Genomic DNA, 18,587 nt, shown 5'->3' with positions numbered 1-18,587 from the left:
GTCAAGACCACCTTTGTCGAGTCCAAGACAAGTCCAAGACCAGGACTAGTCGAGTCCAAGTCAAGACCGAGTCCAAAAAGGTTCGAGTCCGAGTCAAGACCGAGTCCAGGACAGGAAAAAAAAAGTCTGCTAAAAAATATAGGCTAGCCTATAGAAATTAAATCATTATGTAATAATGAAATAATGAATAATTTTAATTTTATTTAAAATAATTGACTAATTCAAAGAACAACAAAAAAATAATAATTATATAGCCTAGGCCTAACACATTCGTTTCGACTGTCTGATCAGCCTTACATTCTGTTCCTGTCAATCATACACGCGATGTCAACCAATTAAACTGCATGAGGGAAGACCGAGACAACACACACACACACACACACACACAAGAGATGCGGATAAACCGCGGATCGGGCGGATGACGTGACGAAAAATAATATTTTAATTAATTTCGGGCGGGTGGCGGCTGAAGCAATCAAATGAAAAAAGTTTGCCACTAAGCAAACCTGCAAGTTATGAGCTGGGTTATTTTGTTTCGATATTAGCTATATTTTAAAACAGCCAGTCATTGCGCCTACCACTCATGGAATAGGCAAAGAAAGAAAGGTAAGAAAAAAAGTCGGAAAACTTTGCCCATTAATTAGATGTGCAAGGCAAGCAGGCTAGTTTTCGGGGTGTTATGGACAATTAAAAATGTGAATATTCACGTTGCACTAGCGGTGGACTTTCAGCGAGTTTATTTAAACATTTATTTTTTAAAGAGCCGTTTGTGAGTCAAAAGAGCCGGCTCTTTCAGTGAGCTGAGTGAAACGAGCCGGCTCACGAAAAAGAGCCGAAATACTTATTAGGTGGCCAGTGTTTCACTTTCCCTCCAATAATATATTGTTTTAATATCGCGGCGACGTATGTGTGATTACTGGGAACATAATAAAGAAACCTGGACTCGGTCGAGACCAAAAGCCATATTTGGCAAGACCAGTGGCCGAGACCGAGACAAGTCCGAGTCCGAATACCAGCGAGTCCGAGACAAGTCCGAGACCATAGAAAAGCGGTCTCGAGTCCGGACTCGAGTACTACAGCCCTACCATCTTCCCACTTTTACCATCAGCTGTCCAAATCATATTAGCTCTATATTAGACTTATCAAGTAGAAACACTGAGAGACTTCTCTCCTTTCTTGTTCTCTCGTTCTTCAGTGATGCGTTGAGAAATTGTTTCAGCTTTTTCATCATTGCAAAGTTCCCAGAAACACAAACAGGCAAAAAAAGACAGTTTGTCAGTTCATTACTTGCTCTTCATTCCCCTTCTTGCATTTGTTAAAAAAAAAACCCTGTGAGCTCATTTACAAAGTACAGTAGAGTACAGAGTACCTGTCCATCTAGATGGATTTGGTCATCTTTCCATCTCCTATGGGTCAGTTTGGGTATTTTAATCAGCTTGTCTTTCTCCAGCTGGATAAGTGGCAATCATCCGGTTCTTTCATCCATTCCAGTGTGAAGAAATGATTAAATATTGAAGAAAGCATTTTCTTTGCTGCATCACTGTTTAAGATATGATGACTCTTTCCACAGGTTTTGTTATCTTGCTTATGTTTGACTTTTGTGCTTGAACTTAAAATAGAAACGAGGTCCCGTAAGGACCAGGAATAACAGAATCACACATAATACTCCTTGTTTTTCTTGCTCTTACTGACACAACTGTCCGTTGGTTTCTCCTTCACGATTGACCCGTTGGACTGGGCTGAATTGCAGATGTAGTTGCGGCTCTCGTCCACATGGTACGACCCCTCGTCGCGGTTGCGGTATTTGAACATGGCGTAGAGGAGAATGAGGATGCAGAGAGCGGCAGCGACTACGATGCCGACCACCATGCCTGTGGTGCTGCTGTTCTCGTGGAAAACCTCGGACTGACCCGGATAGCTCTTCAACACGGGGCCTGTGGGGTTAGCTGGAGAATCAAAAACACTAAGGGTCAGTTTATATAACAGCAATAACCCAATTACCAACGGCCGTTTTTGAAAGCAAACTCTTCCTTTTCCCATTGACTTGAATTCCATATTTGTTTAGCAGCAAAAATTAAGTCTGGAAAGTCTGGCGGTCTGTTGTAGTATCTTCAAGTTTGCAGCCTCAAAGTCAAGCTCCCCTAACCCTCACTTCCCAACAACATTAATATTGTCTACAAAAACGCTTTTGGAGGTTGGCATCAACACAAACTCATTGTGCACTGCTCTTCTCATCTTCCTCTATCCTATAATCCTTCCAGCCCTTCTAACAAATAAACTCTTACCATTTTTCGTCTTTTATCGTTGGCCTGTTGGTTGTAGTTCACCCTGTGACTGGGAAGTCTGCTGGGTTTTAATAAAGTATGTTGATCTAACTGCGTTTTGGGGCCTCAATACTGAACCTGACACATTTTGGCACAAATCTTGCTGGCCTCTATTACAAAGGTGAAGATAAACTAGAATAGCACCGAACACAAAACTAAGTCAAAAAAGGAATGAATTCGGCAGAAGAAGAATGTGTTAGAATGGCCCAGTCAGAGACCAGAGCCCAATCAAAACATGCTGAATGACTTGAAACAGGCTGTACACTCCAGATTTATTGAAAAATGTACCAATGAAGTTGATAGACTCTTATTAAAAAAGACTGGCTGCTTAAAAGCAAAAGCTGCTTCAACCAGGTATTAGTTGAGGGGTGTGAACACTTGTGCAATCAGGTTAGTTTTATTTTTTCCCCTTGAATTTTGTTTAAAAACCTGATCATTCAGGACAATTATGTCCTTTCAAATGTGAATGGCTGCTGACACGCATTACATTGTCAAGCTCTTCACTCGTGGCTATACTTTCACTGTGATTTGTCCCCTCGGGTCCTCTTTACAGTTGCTATTAAGATGTGTTTTGGTCGATTGGATCACAAGTAGACGAGGGAGACACATTCCCATTTACACCTGGTGTTTTACTGTCTCTTTTGTCCACTTTCAGCCACTTCTGTCCTGATTTCTCCGAGGGGAGGGTCTATGGGCGGGTAAATGTATGAGATTTTTCAGATCTTTCGATCTAATGGACAAAATAAGCTCATGCAATTTACATGTGAACGCGACTGGAGACGACGGAAAAACACGGAGAGAATCAGCTTTCGTTTCTGTCTTATAAACTCAAGACCAGCCGAACGCTGTGAGGTTGTGTTTGAAATCAGGAATGGTGAGAGAACATTGTGCTTGGTATGTTTTTCCTCTTCAAACCAAACTTGTGTCTCCAGCTGCTAACGTTTAAATCCCGTCTGGCTATCGCTCTTCCCATAATGTTAAGGCATCAGGTCAGTCGACAGAGACCAGACAGTCTTTTGTGGCTTGCTTTCGACCACATGAGAGTTTACACTACAAAAGCAATCCGGTCTAATGCATTTTCCACTATCTCTGGAAGTGGATAAACGTGGACAAGCTCAAAATTTTTAGATCCCTGTATTTAACGTCAGCCACATGTGATCCGATCATACATGCCAACCCTCCCGATTTTTCCGGGAGACTCCCGAATTTCAAAGCCCCTCCCGAAAATCTCCCGGACCGACCTTTCTCCCGAATTTCTCCCGATTTCCACCCGGACAACAATACCAGCCGTTTCAGACTTGCGCTGCCATGGCGTCTGTCGTTGCTATGCAACCAAACTGCGCTCTCCACGATGACGACGAAGAAGTATCAGCAAAGGATTAATTGATTTCTAGCCCTCGCATTAGCTTTACTACTAGTAGTAGAGGTCCTGGGTAAGATTTGTATGCACTTCATTTAGCGGAGAATATCTCAACTGTTATAGACTAATATAACCCCACAGAACAACGTGGGATGTGTGCCAAAATCTCTACCCAAAATCTCTAAAATGACCGGTGACACTATTATCACACTACAGGTGAATGGGACTTCCCCCCCCCCCACCCCTTTTGAATATCTCCCTAATTCTGAGGTCTCAAGGTTGGCAAGTATGGATCCGATCGACAAAAATGCTTCTTAATACCAGGTGGAAACAGGGAGTAAACCAATTTGTTAATAAAAAAACAACACAATCACAAACAAAACTCCACTAAATAAGCCTATTACCACTGGATGATACAGATTATAAACCGCCAGAAAAATACCAAATACAGACACAATGTTATAAAAGTAAAATAGAGTTAAAGTAAAAGTTGAGTTTGAAAATCCTTTTTATGGGAACATTATCGCTGTGTCTGTATGAAGGAACTTCAGGGGAAGGTTCTTTAATGAAACATGGCAAAATAAAAGTTTTACTGAACACCTTGTGTCTCTGTTCCATATACCTGAATCTGCACAGTCTCAATTAGATCTCATGCTTCATTACAGCTTACAAATAACGGTCACTTGACCTTGTGTAGAACATGAAACAGAGCTCAACATGTTCTCAGGGACAGCAAAACTAAAACTACTGAGGTGAAAGTGCGGCCAAACAGCGAGAGATTGACCAAAAAAAAGTTGCGCAAAACTTGTGTGATTCTTTAAATGTCGATTGCGAAATTACGACGTTTCCATTAACCGATTTTATGCGACTGAAATCTTAATTTTTAATCTCATGATAAGCCATTTCAGACATCATGGCGACGGATGTTAGCAGGTTTATGTGTATATCAGCCGCCGCACTAGACATTATTATTAATGGATGGAGACGTATGCGTGTTATTCAACATTAATGTCGAGGAAAGACTCTTATACTGAGAGCGGCTCATATGAGGAGTTTCTGGGTAGGGCTGTAGTCAAGACCACCTTTGTTGAGTCCAAGTCAAGACAAAGTCCAAAGAGGTTCGAGTCCAAGTCCAGGACAGGAAAAAAAAAGTCTTATGCATGACATTATCAAGACAATCATTTTGGGTTATTATTTGTTGATCTAAAAGCAGAAACAGTGTCACAACACCCAGGATTTTTAAGTATAGACATTCCCCTTGACATCATAATATCTTCTAATCTAAAGAAAACAGAATGATGACATATGGTGATACCTCATAATAGCAACTCGTGGAATAGGCATTTAAAAGAGAGGCAGATTATGGAGTGATATGACTCAGAAATTACATCGGGCAATGCTCAGATGTCATTCAGCAAGATGTTCAGAACGCAAGAGCTAAACTTCTACAAGCGCAATAACATCCGGAAAACTTTGCCCATTAATTTAGATGTGCAAGGCAAGCAGGCTAGTTTTCGGGTTGTTATGGACAATTAAAAATGTGAATATTCACGTTGCACTAGCGGTGGACTTTCAGCGAGTTAAAACATTTATTTTTTAAAGAGCCGTTTGTGAGTCAAAAGAGCCGAAATGCCCATCACTGGTTATTAGGTAGCCAGTGTTTCACTTTCCCTCCAATATTATTATGTTCCCAGTAAGCACACATAAGTCGCTGTGACGTATGTGTGCTTACTGGGAACATAATAAAGACACCTGGACTCGGTCGAGACCAAAAGCCATATTTGGCAAGACCAGTGGCCGAGACCGAGACAAGTCCGAGTCCGAATACCAGCGAGTCCGAGACTACAGCCCTATTTCTGGGAGATTCTCCTCATTTCTGCTTCAAGCTCTTGATAAATTGTGGCTTTTCTTTGTTGTTTAGAATCCAGTATTCCTGTAATTCTTTTGTCTTTTATGAGTTTAATGAACTCTGTCTCTTCTTCTGTCCAAACACACCGCATCATCTACGTCAGCTGACCTGTAAAAACGCAAAAACTGTTTCCATTGCAATTTTTTATATTTCTTTTTTGAATTGTCTGAAAAACCTCCTCATGCGAGTGGAAAAACTTTTTTTGCGATAAATGGGAGTTTTTGGGAAATTGACTGTTTCCATCGGGTGTATTTTCAATTCGCAATTTCAATTTGCGCAATTTGACGGGTAATGGAAACGCGTCTACGGTCAGAAAGAAAAGTAATAATAGAGAGAAGACTAACCTAACCCACCTGAGCTCGGCTCGCACGGGTCGATGTCCTCATCGTCGCTCGGGCACTCGGCAGACGCCACCAACAGATCATCAGTAGTCTGGGAAACATGATAAAGGAAAGAGAGGCTGAATTAATTATTATTTTTTTTACAACAAATCATTCCCTCATTGCCAGATCTAACACTAAACCTAACATATGAAACCAGTTGTGAACCTCAGATCACATCACTGAACCTGACATGTACTTTGTGTCTAGTTTTGAAGGAACAACAACGCGCCGCTCGTTCAGTGACCATAACTGGCGGAAAGAAGCAAACACTTAATGGCTTATTACAAAACATAAATCAGCACTGCAAAAATCAGCCTTGTCCATGTCAAAAGATTAAACTGTTGCCGTCCATATTAGTGTGTTTTTATTTATAAATTTCTCCAGAGTTAAAGACTTACTTTTCTCAATAATTTGTACACATTCTTTTAGATGCAATTACGGTCTTCTCTTTTCTAATCATATTTCTGTCAGGACCACTATCGTCAAATATGATTAACAATTAGCATATAGTTTGGATTGGCGGTATGGTTCTGTTCTGGGCGAGAACTCCCTGCGCATCCATGAGGCCTAGCATGAACAAGAGCATCAATAACCCCCCTTAGGGGAAACAGAACAGAACCAACATGAATGTATTGCAGATATCATTAATTCAAGATTTTAAGTACAACATAATTAGAGAATTTAGTCTGATTCAAAGGGGAATCAGAAGGCCAAATCCTGACTGAGAGAGGTGGAGCCGGGGAGGGAGGAGGATAATCAGCTCCTGAGAAACGCCATAGCTGTTGATAATACTGAAGGAGCTTGTATATGAATACAGTGATAGGCGTCGTATTCCTACAGGTAGAGGATCAGCTGAGAGTCACTGATGCGAGCTTGACTAACGTGACCTGCCAGAACTGACGCTACGCTTGATTTGAGCCTAAATTTGACTAAATTTGTTTTGTTTTAGAAATAACGGATCATGAAAGCCCAAAGGAAATCTAGACAGTCTGAGAATCCTTTCCTCTTCGGCAAACGAAACATAAGGCCAGAGAAAACACAGTTTAAAGGCCTGTTCACACCGGGACAAATTTTGCGCGCGATATTCGCCGACGTTTAACGCCTCGTAACTAAACAAAGGGCGCCAATGTGAGTATGCACACCGGCGCGAAAAACGTAAAAGCGTCATTTTTTAAAAAACGCCTCGGGTTTGTTTTTTTGGTTTGACGCGCCGCGTCAAAAACTATCCGACCAATGAGATTGGCGCTTTTGTTCACGTGTCTGGAGCTTCTGAAGTTACAGTAAAACACAACTTGGGGGTGCTCAAACACAAAACGGTGAAGAAGATATATGCCGAGTAGCGTCTAAACACTGCCGGGAAGAAATAAGACGAGGAAGATGCAAGGCAAGATGAATGTAGAGCTGCTGGTCTCGTTGGTGTCGGAACATAAAGAACTATATGACAAACGCGACAGCGACTACAAAAATCTTGATAAAAGAGAACTGTTATGGAGTGGTATTAAGCGCCATCTAATGTCAGGGAATGAATTTGCATGTTCACTCGGCTCATCGTCAGCGAAAATCGCTTGGGTGTGAACACAAAAAACGTGTTGAAAAACGCTGGCGAATAACGCGTACCGATATTCGTCCCGGTGTGTACAGGCCTTAAGACACTGTTCAACTGTACAAACTCGTCAAGGCGAACAGTTTACATGACTGACTTTTCTTTATTCTGTATATATGTTTTGGTTAGTTTAGTTGTACATACCCTTATGCCCATACCCCATTTTTTTTAGAAAAGCCGCAACAAATTCAGTCATTTTTGGCTGCAAAAATCTGAAAAAAGTCCTGTGAAATCCTAATGGGACTGGTAACACAAATAACTGGAGTTTTCTGACCTGCTGGGGCTCTCCCGGTGTGGTGTGTTTCGTCTGGTGGTTGGAGGAGGTGGTGGTGGTGGTGATCTCCATCACTGAGGTAGAGGTCTCAGAGAGATGAACCGTAGCACTGGACTGGGGTGTAATGGAGGGAGATTGCGACTCCCCAACCAGCCTCACGCTGCCTTCGATTCGGATGTTGGGATCTCCTTCCACAGCCATGTTAAAAACCTTCAAGCCATTGTAATAGAAACCAGACATTTGTCCCTGGAAGGAGCGGCTGTGGTCTCGTTCCCAGCCGCCGATCTGGATGGTCATCTGGCTGTTGAAGATCGTGAGCTGGCGGCCTGTGGGAGAACACAGTTACTGCGATACAACAAAACTTAGCGCAGATCGAAGAGACGAACAATGGAGTGATGAAAATAATCACGCCTGAGAAAAAGGTGGATTATTCAGGGATTGGCCAATGCAAATGCCCGACAATTTATCATCGCCGTCATGGACAGATGCTTGTGAAAACAGACATGGGAAAAAAACATTGGCAATACATTTAAGCAGTGGTACTTTGCTAAAAGGCCTCTTTAATATATATATATATATTTAATATATTTAATATATATCATCTGGTTTAGTTCCCAGTGAGATTTTGTAAAGCCTAGTACTGTACATATTCAGCTCTCAGAAATCCTAGAGAAAAACAGGGGAAAGATATTATTTTAATGGTTTCTGTCATCGTGGAGATAAATATCCATCATGGCAGATAACTGTCAATCTGAAGACAGCTTGTTAACTTTACACTCTTGTAAACGACTGATTTTAATCTTATTTTAATGTTGTGTAGGTGTGTGAACACAATAGTAATATTTACAAATGAACATTTACAGATATGCCTTTTAGCAAGAGGAGTTGGGTTGGATGCAAATGCATGATCATGAAACACAAGAAGACTAAAGAATAATTCAATTAAAATCAACACAGAAAAAAAACAACAACAGTGGCACATTTCATATAAAAGATCAAATGATTATACATGCACATCAAAATTATTTTATTTCAATGGATATTTAGTCATTTTCTTAACTGCATGTAACATTTTGTTAAAGGGACTCATGCTAATTTATATTGTATAATTATTATCTAAATACTATCTATTTATTATAATATTACTATTATCTAATTATTCATCACAAATACACATGCTACAATTAAAAAATAGTTATAGAATCAGAATTATTGATATTATCATTTTAAAGTTTAAATTACATAAAAAAATCTGTGATTTTTATATATCAAGCTTCTTCAAACTTACATCTACAGTCCCTTTAACCGAAAGTTATGACATAAACTAGTTAATACAGATTAATACATAAATACAGTGTCCAATAATTACAAGCTACATTTATCTATTTAAATTGCTTTCATTTATTGTTTAAATGGTTTATTTTACATACAACATACTACTTATTAAAAATTATTCTAAGTTTTATCAGTGTTTTTACCTTTGTCGAGTAGCCATTCGTCAACTACTCGACTGAGTCGAAATGGGAATCGCTGTCTAGCGATCGCCAGCCGTTCGCTATCAATGCTTCCTTTAAAGTTTAAAGAGACATTTCATTGGTTACAATCCAATATAAGGGGAAATTTAAAACCGATTACTCGAGCTGCTCAAATAAAAAGATTTTAAATCTTAATTTTTAAGTTGAGATATTATATTTTACACTCAATTTTAGTTTATATACTGTGTATATAAACAGTTGACCGCATATGTTTGTTTTAAAACTCCATGCAGAATTTATACAAACATTAGAAATATACATTAAGATTTTTTATTATTATTTAGTATTGCCCTTCAGAAGCTGCATAAGATATTTTCATGTTTTCTACAAGACAAATTTACAGCTGTTTGCAAACGTTTACATTACCAAACGAGCAAAATTACCTTGGCTACTAATATAACATGATCGTAATATAACCATGGTCTCCACCAGAGGGCACTCCTCCTGTCTCCTTCTCCTTCCCATTATCAACTACATTTCCCATAACCCATTGCCTGGACTCATTGTGAGCCGCGTTTCCATTACCCTTCAAATTGTGCAAATTGAAATTGCGAATTGACAATATGCCCAATGGAAACACATCAATTTCTCAAAAACTCCCATATATCGTAAAGAAGTTTTTTAAAAGAGAGGTGTTTTTTCAGGCAATTCAAATTCAAAACTGCAATGGAAACAGTTTTTTGTGCATTTACAGGTCATCAGGCGTAGTTAAAGTCAATCATTCTTTAAAGAAGAATGAGGGGTGTATAAGTTGCTCTCCTTGCCATTAATGTTTGGATAACACACCTACATCTTCCTCCATTAATAATAATGGCTAACGCGGTGGCTGCGATAAACTTACCAACATCCGTTGCCATGATTTTTGGAATGACTTATCGCGGGTTGAAAAATGACGTTTTAGCTGCATAACATCGGTTAATGGAAACGCTGTCATATCGCAAAAGTTTTTTATCGTCATTAAGAAAATACCGCACAAATGTTTTGCGCAAACTTGTAATGGAAACGTGGCTATGGTCTGATTTATTCCACCTGTGTGTGATTAACTCTTTATGTGTGCTTTATATGCTCTGTGTTTTCAGTCACTCATTGCAAAGTCTTGTTTGTGTTACACTGCAATTCTGAACTGGTTCCCGTATTATGGGAACTCTTCTGTCTGTTTCCCTGGATTTCCCTGTTTGCCTGTGTCTTGGACTCTGTTGTTGCCCTGTGGTTTCGACCTTCTGCCTGTTATTTGGATTATGATTGTGGATTACCCTAATAAAAGCGGCGTATATCGTATTTCAAACTTCTTTTTATTTCGAAGAATGGTTACGTATGTAACCTTGCTTCCCTGAGTAGGGAATAAGACGGTGTGTAGCTTTCCATACTCCTTCGTATCTGCTATGAGTTCCTTTGAACCACTGCAGTGATTCTATATAAGCTTCAGACAATCATCTTCCCAAAGCATTCGATCTTTCCCTACTCAGGGAACTTTAGGTTACTGTAACGTAACCCTGGTTCTCTGATAACATGAAGTGAGGTATCTAAATATGGTACGCCTCAGGTCTGACCGATCCACACCAAAAAGCACCAAAAAACGATCAGGGAGTCTCACTATGGGATATACACAACTTCCTGTCACGGGGTCAGGTTGTGTTCTCCAGGTGTCCACTAGATGTCCTCCTTCCTCACGGTGTCTGTCACATTTTGGAACTACATTCCCCACGATCCTTGTCTCATCATTGCACTCAGCTGTCCCTTATCACTGATCATTGCACTCAGCCATTTCCCCATTATCATTGTCGATTCCCTGTGTATATAACCCTGTCTGTTTCAGTGTGTGTCACGGAGTCCTTGTTTGTATCACACCACTTCCGAGTTCTGTTCTTGCCGTTTGTTTTGTTCCTGTTTATGTTTGGATTGCTCTATTGGATATTGACCTTTGTCTGGACTGTTTATGAGATTGGATTACCCTAACATTAAAGTAATACATACTGCATATTGGATCTACCTTTCTTCTGTTCTTGTGTGGATCGTGACACTTCCGTGTTGCTGATATGCTGAGGACTTAGGTCTATGACCCAACTACTGTTATAAATATTGTGTAAATATAATGTAAGTGTAGGATGTTTATGTCGCATCTTGGTGCATTAATGCAGAATTCACCTGTGCAGTCGCATGAATGTGTATATGGGCTATAGTGGCATATAATGTGAACAGTAAAGTATTGATACTTTAAAATAACTCGCATTAGTTAAAGCAGAACTATTGAAAAATAATATTACTTAACAGGGCTCTACAGTGCGCCCATTTCACTCGAGCATGCGAGTAAATAATTCAGCGTGCGAACGTGAAAAAATATTTGGGCGCACTCGTGCGAGTGACACAGCATTTTTCTATAGAAACAGCTGCAAATAGCCTACATCACAGGTGTCAAACTCAGTTCCTGGAGGGCCACAGCCCTACACAGTTTTGTTCCAACCCTGCTTCAACACACACACACCTGCATTTTCCAATAAGCCTGAAGGACTTGATTAGCTGATCAGGTGTGTTTAATTAGGGTTGAAGCTAAACTCTGCAGGGCTGTGGCCCTCCAGGAACTGAGTTTGACACCCCTGGCCTACATCATCATGAGGAGGGGCAGAGTAGGACACTATTAGGGCTGTGCCGGTAAACTTGACAACCGCACCACCGCGGTTGTAAAGCGCCACCGCGGTGGCTGAGTAGTAGGCTACCGGCGGTGGTTCGCAAAAAAAATTGTTTGTGAATGCTGTTTTTACATTAATATTATGACACACAAAGCTTTGTTTACAAAAGAAAAAATAGGTTAGCAATTAAATGTTATATCGCAGTTTTGCAGCCATGGAAAAGTTTGAATTCATGAGGAATGAGAGAGTTGTAGGCTACGTGAGCCCATAAATTTAAACTGTCGGCTTTGAATTCTGGTTTGCGATCTGGTCACCCGATTATCAGCGAATTTAACAATATTCAATTAGTTAGGCCTATTCCACATAGAAAGCTTGAATTGTCTAATTTTAAACAAAACCATTCAAAACGAAAATAAACCGACTATGCTTATGTATTCCGTATTTATAGGTGCGTTCACTGCGAAGATGATGAGTCAGCATCGTCAACTTCATCTTTGCAGCCCGACACTGACACAGAAAAACACTTTATTAATAAACAATTCAAATGCCTCATTGCTATATATTTAACACATTCATAATCATTACTTTTGCCAGTTCTTTGTGACAGCTGTTATGTGCGTTATTGGCAGCGTCACCGCATCGCACCAGAACATGGAGATTTTATTTTAGAGAATAATCGCACAACATATTAGATATTCTATAATTAAATAAACTAATTGAATATTCAAAAATTGGGACTCATCCCTGCATGGAATCTCTTGTTTCTTTTCCCATATCGTCTCTCGTGTCTCACCCATTTCCAAAGGGGATTATAAACGTTTCTTCCTTTGTTCGCTTTTAATTAGGTCTATTATTTCCGTATTCTTTACTGTGGTAAAGTAGCCTAGAAAAACGCTGTAGGACAGATAGCCTACATTTTTACTTGTACGTCAAATTATTTTTTAACATAGTTTGTGCTTGTTATTAGTCATATAATTGTTAAGGCGCGTCAAGTTTGTAAAGCGCGTTTCACACGCGCGGGTGATTTTAGTTTGGCTTTCTCTGGCAGCGCGCAAACATAGCCTAAATGCCTTGCCCTTGTGGAAGATAAAATTCGCTCTTCATACCTTTTACAACAAGTAGAAAACATGAAGATATCAGAAAAGAGATCGATGGTCTCTTGCTCGTGTCCCACATCCCTCTCAAAGCGCAGAGCGGTTAGGCTATATCACGCGTCTTTGTGTGGAAATATTAAACAAACGTTTTTGTTTTTTTTTAAGATTCACCTTTATTATATTATGTAAGTTACCAGTATTTGCTGATATTTATTCAATGCTTTACAGGCTTTAGTGTGTTGTTTCCTTTTTTTTTTTTTTAGAGATAAAATGTGAAACATACATAGGGCCTACATACATTGATAAATGAAATCTACATGACGATAAAATAGAATTAAATGAAAATCTTTTGTTTGAAAGTTTTGGTCTGATGTTCTTAACCTTACAATGAGCATTGTAAATTTAATTGTTGAATAATTCTAATAATAAAACTATAATGATAAACTTATACAACAAAAATGACTGTGCCCCCAAATATTTGTCTGTGCTCCTAAATTTTTTTATTTAGGCGCACCAGTGCTCCTTGTTCAAAAAGTAAGTGTAGAGCCCTGCTTAAGTAGATTAATAAGTAGTTTTACTCAAGTAATTACTTCACAAGTTACATTAGTACATCAACAACGCTGCTCAGTGGTGGCATAAATGCATCTACACAACAATTATAATTGCAAAAAATATGTTATGAAAATATATCTCAAGCTAAATTTAAAAATTGTTAAAAAATTAATAATGAATACATAATAATTTATATTAGGATTAATCTATCATTAACCTTTTGTTTATAGCTATAAGTCCTAGGGGCCCTATTTTAAGGATCTAAGCTCATGGTCTAAAGCACAGGGCGCAAGTTAAGTTAGGGCGCGTCCAAATCCACTTTTCCTATTTTAACGACGGAAAAAATAGTCGGCGCTCCCGGCGCAGGATCTAAAAAGGTTGTCCCTATTCTCTTCATGAGTAATGGGTGTGTCTTATCTCTATTCTTTTAATGAGTAATGGGTGTGTCTTGTCTCTATTGTCTAAATGAGTAATGGTGTCACAGTTGTGTTCTGTTTAGTTTGTTTTCATAGGACTTGTCTGCCTGTGTTCATGTCACGTGTCATTCTCCTTCGTCTTCTTCTGCCTGCACCCTGACAAATGGGTGTGTTTTGACCCTATTGTCTTAATGAGTAACGGGTGTGTTTTGACCCTATTCTCTTAATGAGTAACAGGTGTGTTTTGTCTCTATTCTCTTAATGAGTAATGGGTGTCTTTTGGGCGTAACGTGTAATAAACCAATCAGAGTCTCATGTGTGTGTGTGTGTGTGTGTGTGTGTGTGTGTGTGTGAGGTTAAAGGGTCATGAAACCCTAAACCAATTTTTCTGAGATTTTAACAGAGGTAGGTGTGTTGAACACCATAGAAGACAATGTTATAATCTGTAAAATTGAATAATAGGATATAAATGGTTAAATTTGAGTTTGTATCGGCTATTTTCGTCTTCCGGGTTTGAAATCTTCATCGAGTCCACGTCACAGGATGTGACGTTTTTCTGTACGGATCGTCCGTTGATGACTCATCGTTCTCTCATAATTATTAATGAGGCTGAGCCTTCATATCCAATGAGAAGACACTTCACTGAATTAATCATGATACCACGTGGATCTTTCCAAAGACAGACATGTCAAACTGTGATATCGCGTAGTAGATGAGAGAGGCAATGATGGGACGCGCGTTTGTTTTCATGGTGCAAAAGTTCCAGTGCATCTTTCCCCGCGATGCTGCCAGGGCTGGACTCTGACTGCGGGCGGTTGGTTGGCCATCAACCACGGGCACATCTAAACTATGTGTGTGTAGCAACCATTCAACTGGAGAATGGTGGACTTCAGCCTTGTACACCAATGCAGGTTTCGTCTTGCTAGTGATGCGGTCCCGAGGACTTTTCTATCGCTTGAGAGGTGTGTGTGTGCGTGTGTGTGTGTGTGTGTGTGTGTGTGTGTTTGTGTCTAAATGTAACCCTGACCGTTTTTACTTGTCTTTTGTTAAATAATCACTCGTTATTAAAATGTAGATATTTCGATAATACATCAACGCATGCTTAGTTAGTGCAAATTTATGTCACATTCATTGTCCATCTTTAGTGGGTTTAGGGGGCGCGTAGTCTAGGCTATTTACGGAACGTTTTTTTTTTTTTTTTTAAGCGGAAAATTTATTATTTTCAAATATATGCATTTATAGTGTTAGTGTATATAAACAAATATATATTTTATAATGGCCGATATGCATGTACATGTATATGTTTTAAATAGAATGATTACTGTAGTAGGCTAATATGTGTAGCAGGGCATTCAGTTACTTTTTAAGGACAAAAATAAGGTGTCAGTGTATTTCATTAGACTTTAACTTTGCCAGCTATAAAAAATCTAGCATTTCCTCACGTTTTACCACTGACAGTGACGGTCGATATGCATTGGCCACTGGCTTTGACCACACCAACTCCCCCTCCCTTCTTCTCACAGCCACCACGCCCATTTAAGTAGCATTTTTCAAAAAGATTTTGAGCTAGACTTGAGCTGAAAGAGGGGGGTTTCATGACCCTTTAAAGCACAGCATCTACGGGACAAGCCGGATTCCACCATATCTTTATGTACACAATATAAATCTTTTACATTTTAATCCTTTTATTTTTAATATTTGGCATGTTTGTGTGCTGCTGCTCCTCTCTGTGTGTGTAATAAGCAGAATCTGTGTGTAATAAGCAGAGTGTAGCATGTTGTGGACCCGCCTATAGGCTCATATTACTAATGCGCTATTTCAATAACAAAACAAATATTGCGCCATTGACTTTAGACCAGGTTTCAGTTGGTCAGTGGCTCAGTATATTACAGCAACGCTCAAACAATGCACCAGAACACACACTTGTTCTCAGACCAGCAGCCCATGGGCGCACAAACGGGCGCAAATGCATTTGCTATTTAAACAACGTGGAGCAGGACATGAAAATGAAAACTGCGTCGGGCTGAAACTAGCAAAACACACTTGTGGTGTGCTTGGCGCTTCATTGCGCCGGGTGTATGATAGGGCCCTGGGTCTTTATGACAATTAAATGCTGGCTTTAATTTAAATTTTGGAATTCCAATAAACAGTTGTTTCCTAAAATTATGGTAACGGTAGGGTTGACAATTCAAGAGAACACGAAGTAAGAGCTGACAATAGCTTTTCATTTTTTAAGTGATTATTTAGACGTATCTTGTTAACACAAAACCATCTGTACTGTATAACGACCCATACAATTCCCTGAATATTCACATAACATTCACTCAATATGTATTTAACTTTTACTGTACCTAAACAGCTGTGTAAAAGTTAGTGATTTTGAAACTTAATTTAAAATGTCTTGCTAAAGAAAGATGTCTCATTACACCAGTTGTGTGACACAAAAATACTGCTGACAATATCATTAGAAACAAACAAAAAACACAGTCTCATAATGTGGGTGTTGCCTGGCTATGTATGGGACTGATTAAGTCCATCTTTGCATTTAATTGTTAGCAACAAGTCAATTGAATGACAATTCTAAAGTATAAATGAATCCAACACCTCTAAACAGTCCTGTTGTCAAAACCTTCTATCTTGTTAAAGGGTTAGTTCATCCAAAAATGAAATTTCTGTCATTAATTACTCACCCTCATGTCGTTCCAAACCCTTAAGACCTTCATTCCTCTTTGGAACACAAATGAAGATATTTTTGATGAAATCCGAGAGCTTTCTGATCCCTCCATAGACAGCGACATCATTGCAACTTTCAAGGTCCAGAAAGGTAGTAAAGACATTGTTAAAATAATCCATGTGACTCTAAATATAATGTTATGAAGTGACGAGAATATATAATAACAACTTTATTCAACAATTTCTTCTCTTCTGTGTCAGATCTCCAACACTATACGCGTAGTATATACAGTACTGCGCTTCAGGGTTCTATGCCAGGATGCCGCCTCACTATTGGCCGAAGCTGGTCACATGAGCACACGACATGAGCGTGTGATGCTGACACAGGAACCAGCCAATAATGAGCCGGCGTTCTGACGTAGAACCAGGAAGCACTGCACTGATTACACTACGTCAAGAGCACAGGAGAATGACGTGGAAGAGAAGAAATAATTGAATAAAGTTGTTATTTTTGGAAAAAGTATTCTCGTCGCTTCATAACATTATTTTTGAACCACTGGAGTCACATGGACTAATTTAACAATGTTTTTACTACCTTTCTGGACCATGAAAGTTGCAATGATGTTGCTGTCTATGGAGGGACTGAAAGCTCTCGGATTTCATCAAAAATATTTTCATTTGTGTTCCGAAAATGAACGAAGGTCTTATGGGTTTGGAACGACATTAGGTTGAGTAATTAATGACAGAATTGTAATTTTTGGATGAACAAACCCTTTAAATGGCCAAAATGACCTAGTGAGCATTAACCCAATTAGCTAACAGGTGGAAAAGAGCCTAATTCTGATTTCATGTTCAGAATTAAACGGAATTGAATGCAAACACAAACTCAAAGTATTTACAAACTAAAAATCCTCCAGTGAACTTGTTCAGCTCAGACAGGTGTAGTGTTTCCTCACCTGCGGGGAATCGCTCAATAACAGGCAGATCGTCCACCTGCAGTGTGGCGTTGCCGCCACTTCTTGTAAACTTCACTATGTGGTATTTTCCATCATTCACAAACTTTGATTTCTCCTCTATGTTGATGTCATCTGTGCCCACATTAAATATAGCTGTAATGTAACCTTTTACCTGGAGAAAAACAAAGAGAAACAGGTTGTTGCATTAGTGACATTATAATCTGTATTATATAACTGGAACAAGCATGGAATATTTGTTTGAAATTAACAATCAATATACAAAATGAAATAATTTTAATCACATCAAGCTAATAACTTAATCAATTACTTGTACAGATTACTCATAATATGTGGTCAGATCTTCATCAAGTCAGTTATAGACAAACACAATCTGACTGACACAAAAGCTAAAAATATCACTGACAGTGCATGCTGGAAAAACATGTGAACTGAGTTTAGAAATGTGTAGATCCTTTGGCAGCAAAAAAACAAATGTTTCCTGCACTTGCACAACATTTAGGATGAATTTTAAATCATTCCTCTCTACATGTCTGGGTTATTTTGATTGCACAGCACTCTTCAGGTCATGCCGAAGCGTCTTAATGGGGTTACGGTCAGGACTTTTAACTGGCCATTCCAGAACATTAACCTTCTTCTTTTTAAGCCATTATTTTGTTGATTTCTTGCTTTGGATCATGGTGTTGTTGTCATGCACTGCCCTGGAGCCGGTTACACCAGCTGGATGTCTAAATAAGTTGGGTGTAAGTCCTGCATTGGGCTTAGTTACATCCAGACTTATGATAAATATTTACACCTTACACCCTCTAAAACTACAGCTCATGGCTTTTTGTATTTGGTTTCTCCGCTCTTCCCACTCATAC

At 39.2% G+C, this 18,587-nt stretch overlaps 1 protein-coding gene across 1 annotated transcript in view; it reads right to left on the bottom strand.

Annotated features, from left to right (window-relative positions):
- Nucleotides 1-1,653: 1,653 nt before the first annotated feature.
- The window catches only part of LOC308682205 (neurexin-1a-like), a gene marked incomplete at its 3' end in the record, with an annotated part of 115,849 nt that continues 98,915 nt past the window's right edge, over nucleotides 1,654-18,587 (bottom strand). Inside the window, exons 12-16 of the mRNA XM_081351730.1 lie at nucleotides 17,707-17,878; nucleotides 9,332-9,421; nucleotides 7,854-8,179; nucleotides 5,938-6,025; nucleotides 1,654-1,946 (exon numbers count right to left, since the gene is read on the bottom strand). Coding sequence (XP_081207856.1) covers nucleotides 1,654-1,946; nucleotides 5,938-6,025; nucleotides 7,854-8,179; nucleotides 9,332-9,421; nucleotides 17,707-17,878 — 969 coding nt within the window. The remainder of the gene's footprint in view (nucleotides 1,947-5,937; nucleotides 6,026-7,853; nucleotides 8,180-9,331; nucleotides 9,422-17,706; nucleotides 17,879-18,587) is intronic.

This window comes from Scardinius erythrophthalmus (genome assembly GCF_964197995.2).
Source record: "Scardinius erythrophthalmus genome assembly, chromosome: 21".
Lineage (NCBI taxonomy): Eukaryota > Metazoa > Chordata > Actinopteri > Cypriniformes > Leuciscidae > Scardinius > Scardinius erythrophthalmus.
The sequence above is the reverse complement of the archived record's forward strand: the minus strand, read 5'-3'. Positions and strand labels throughout refer to the sequence as shown.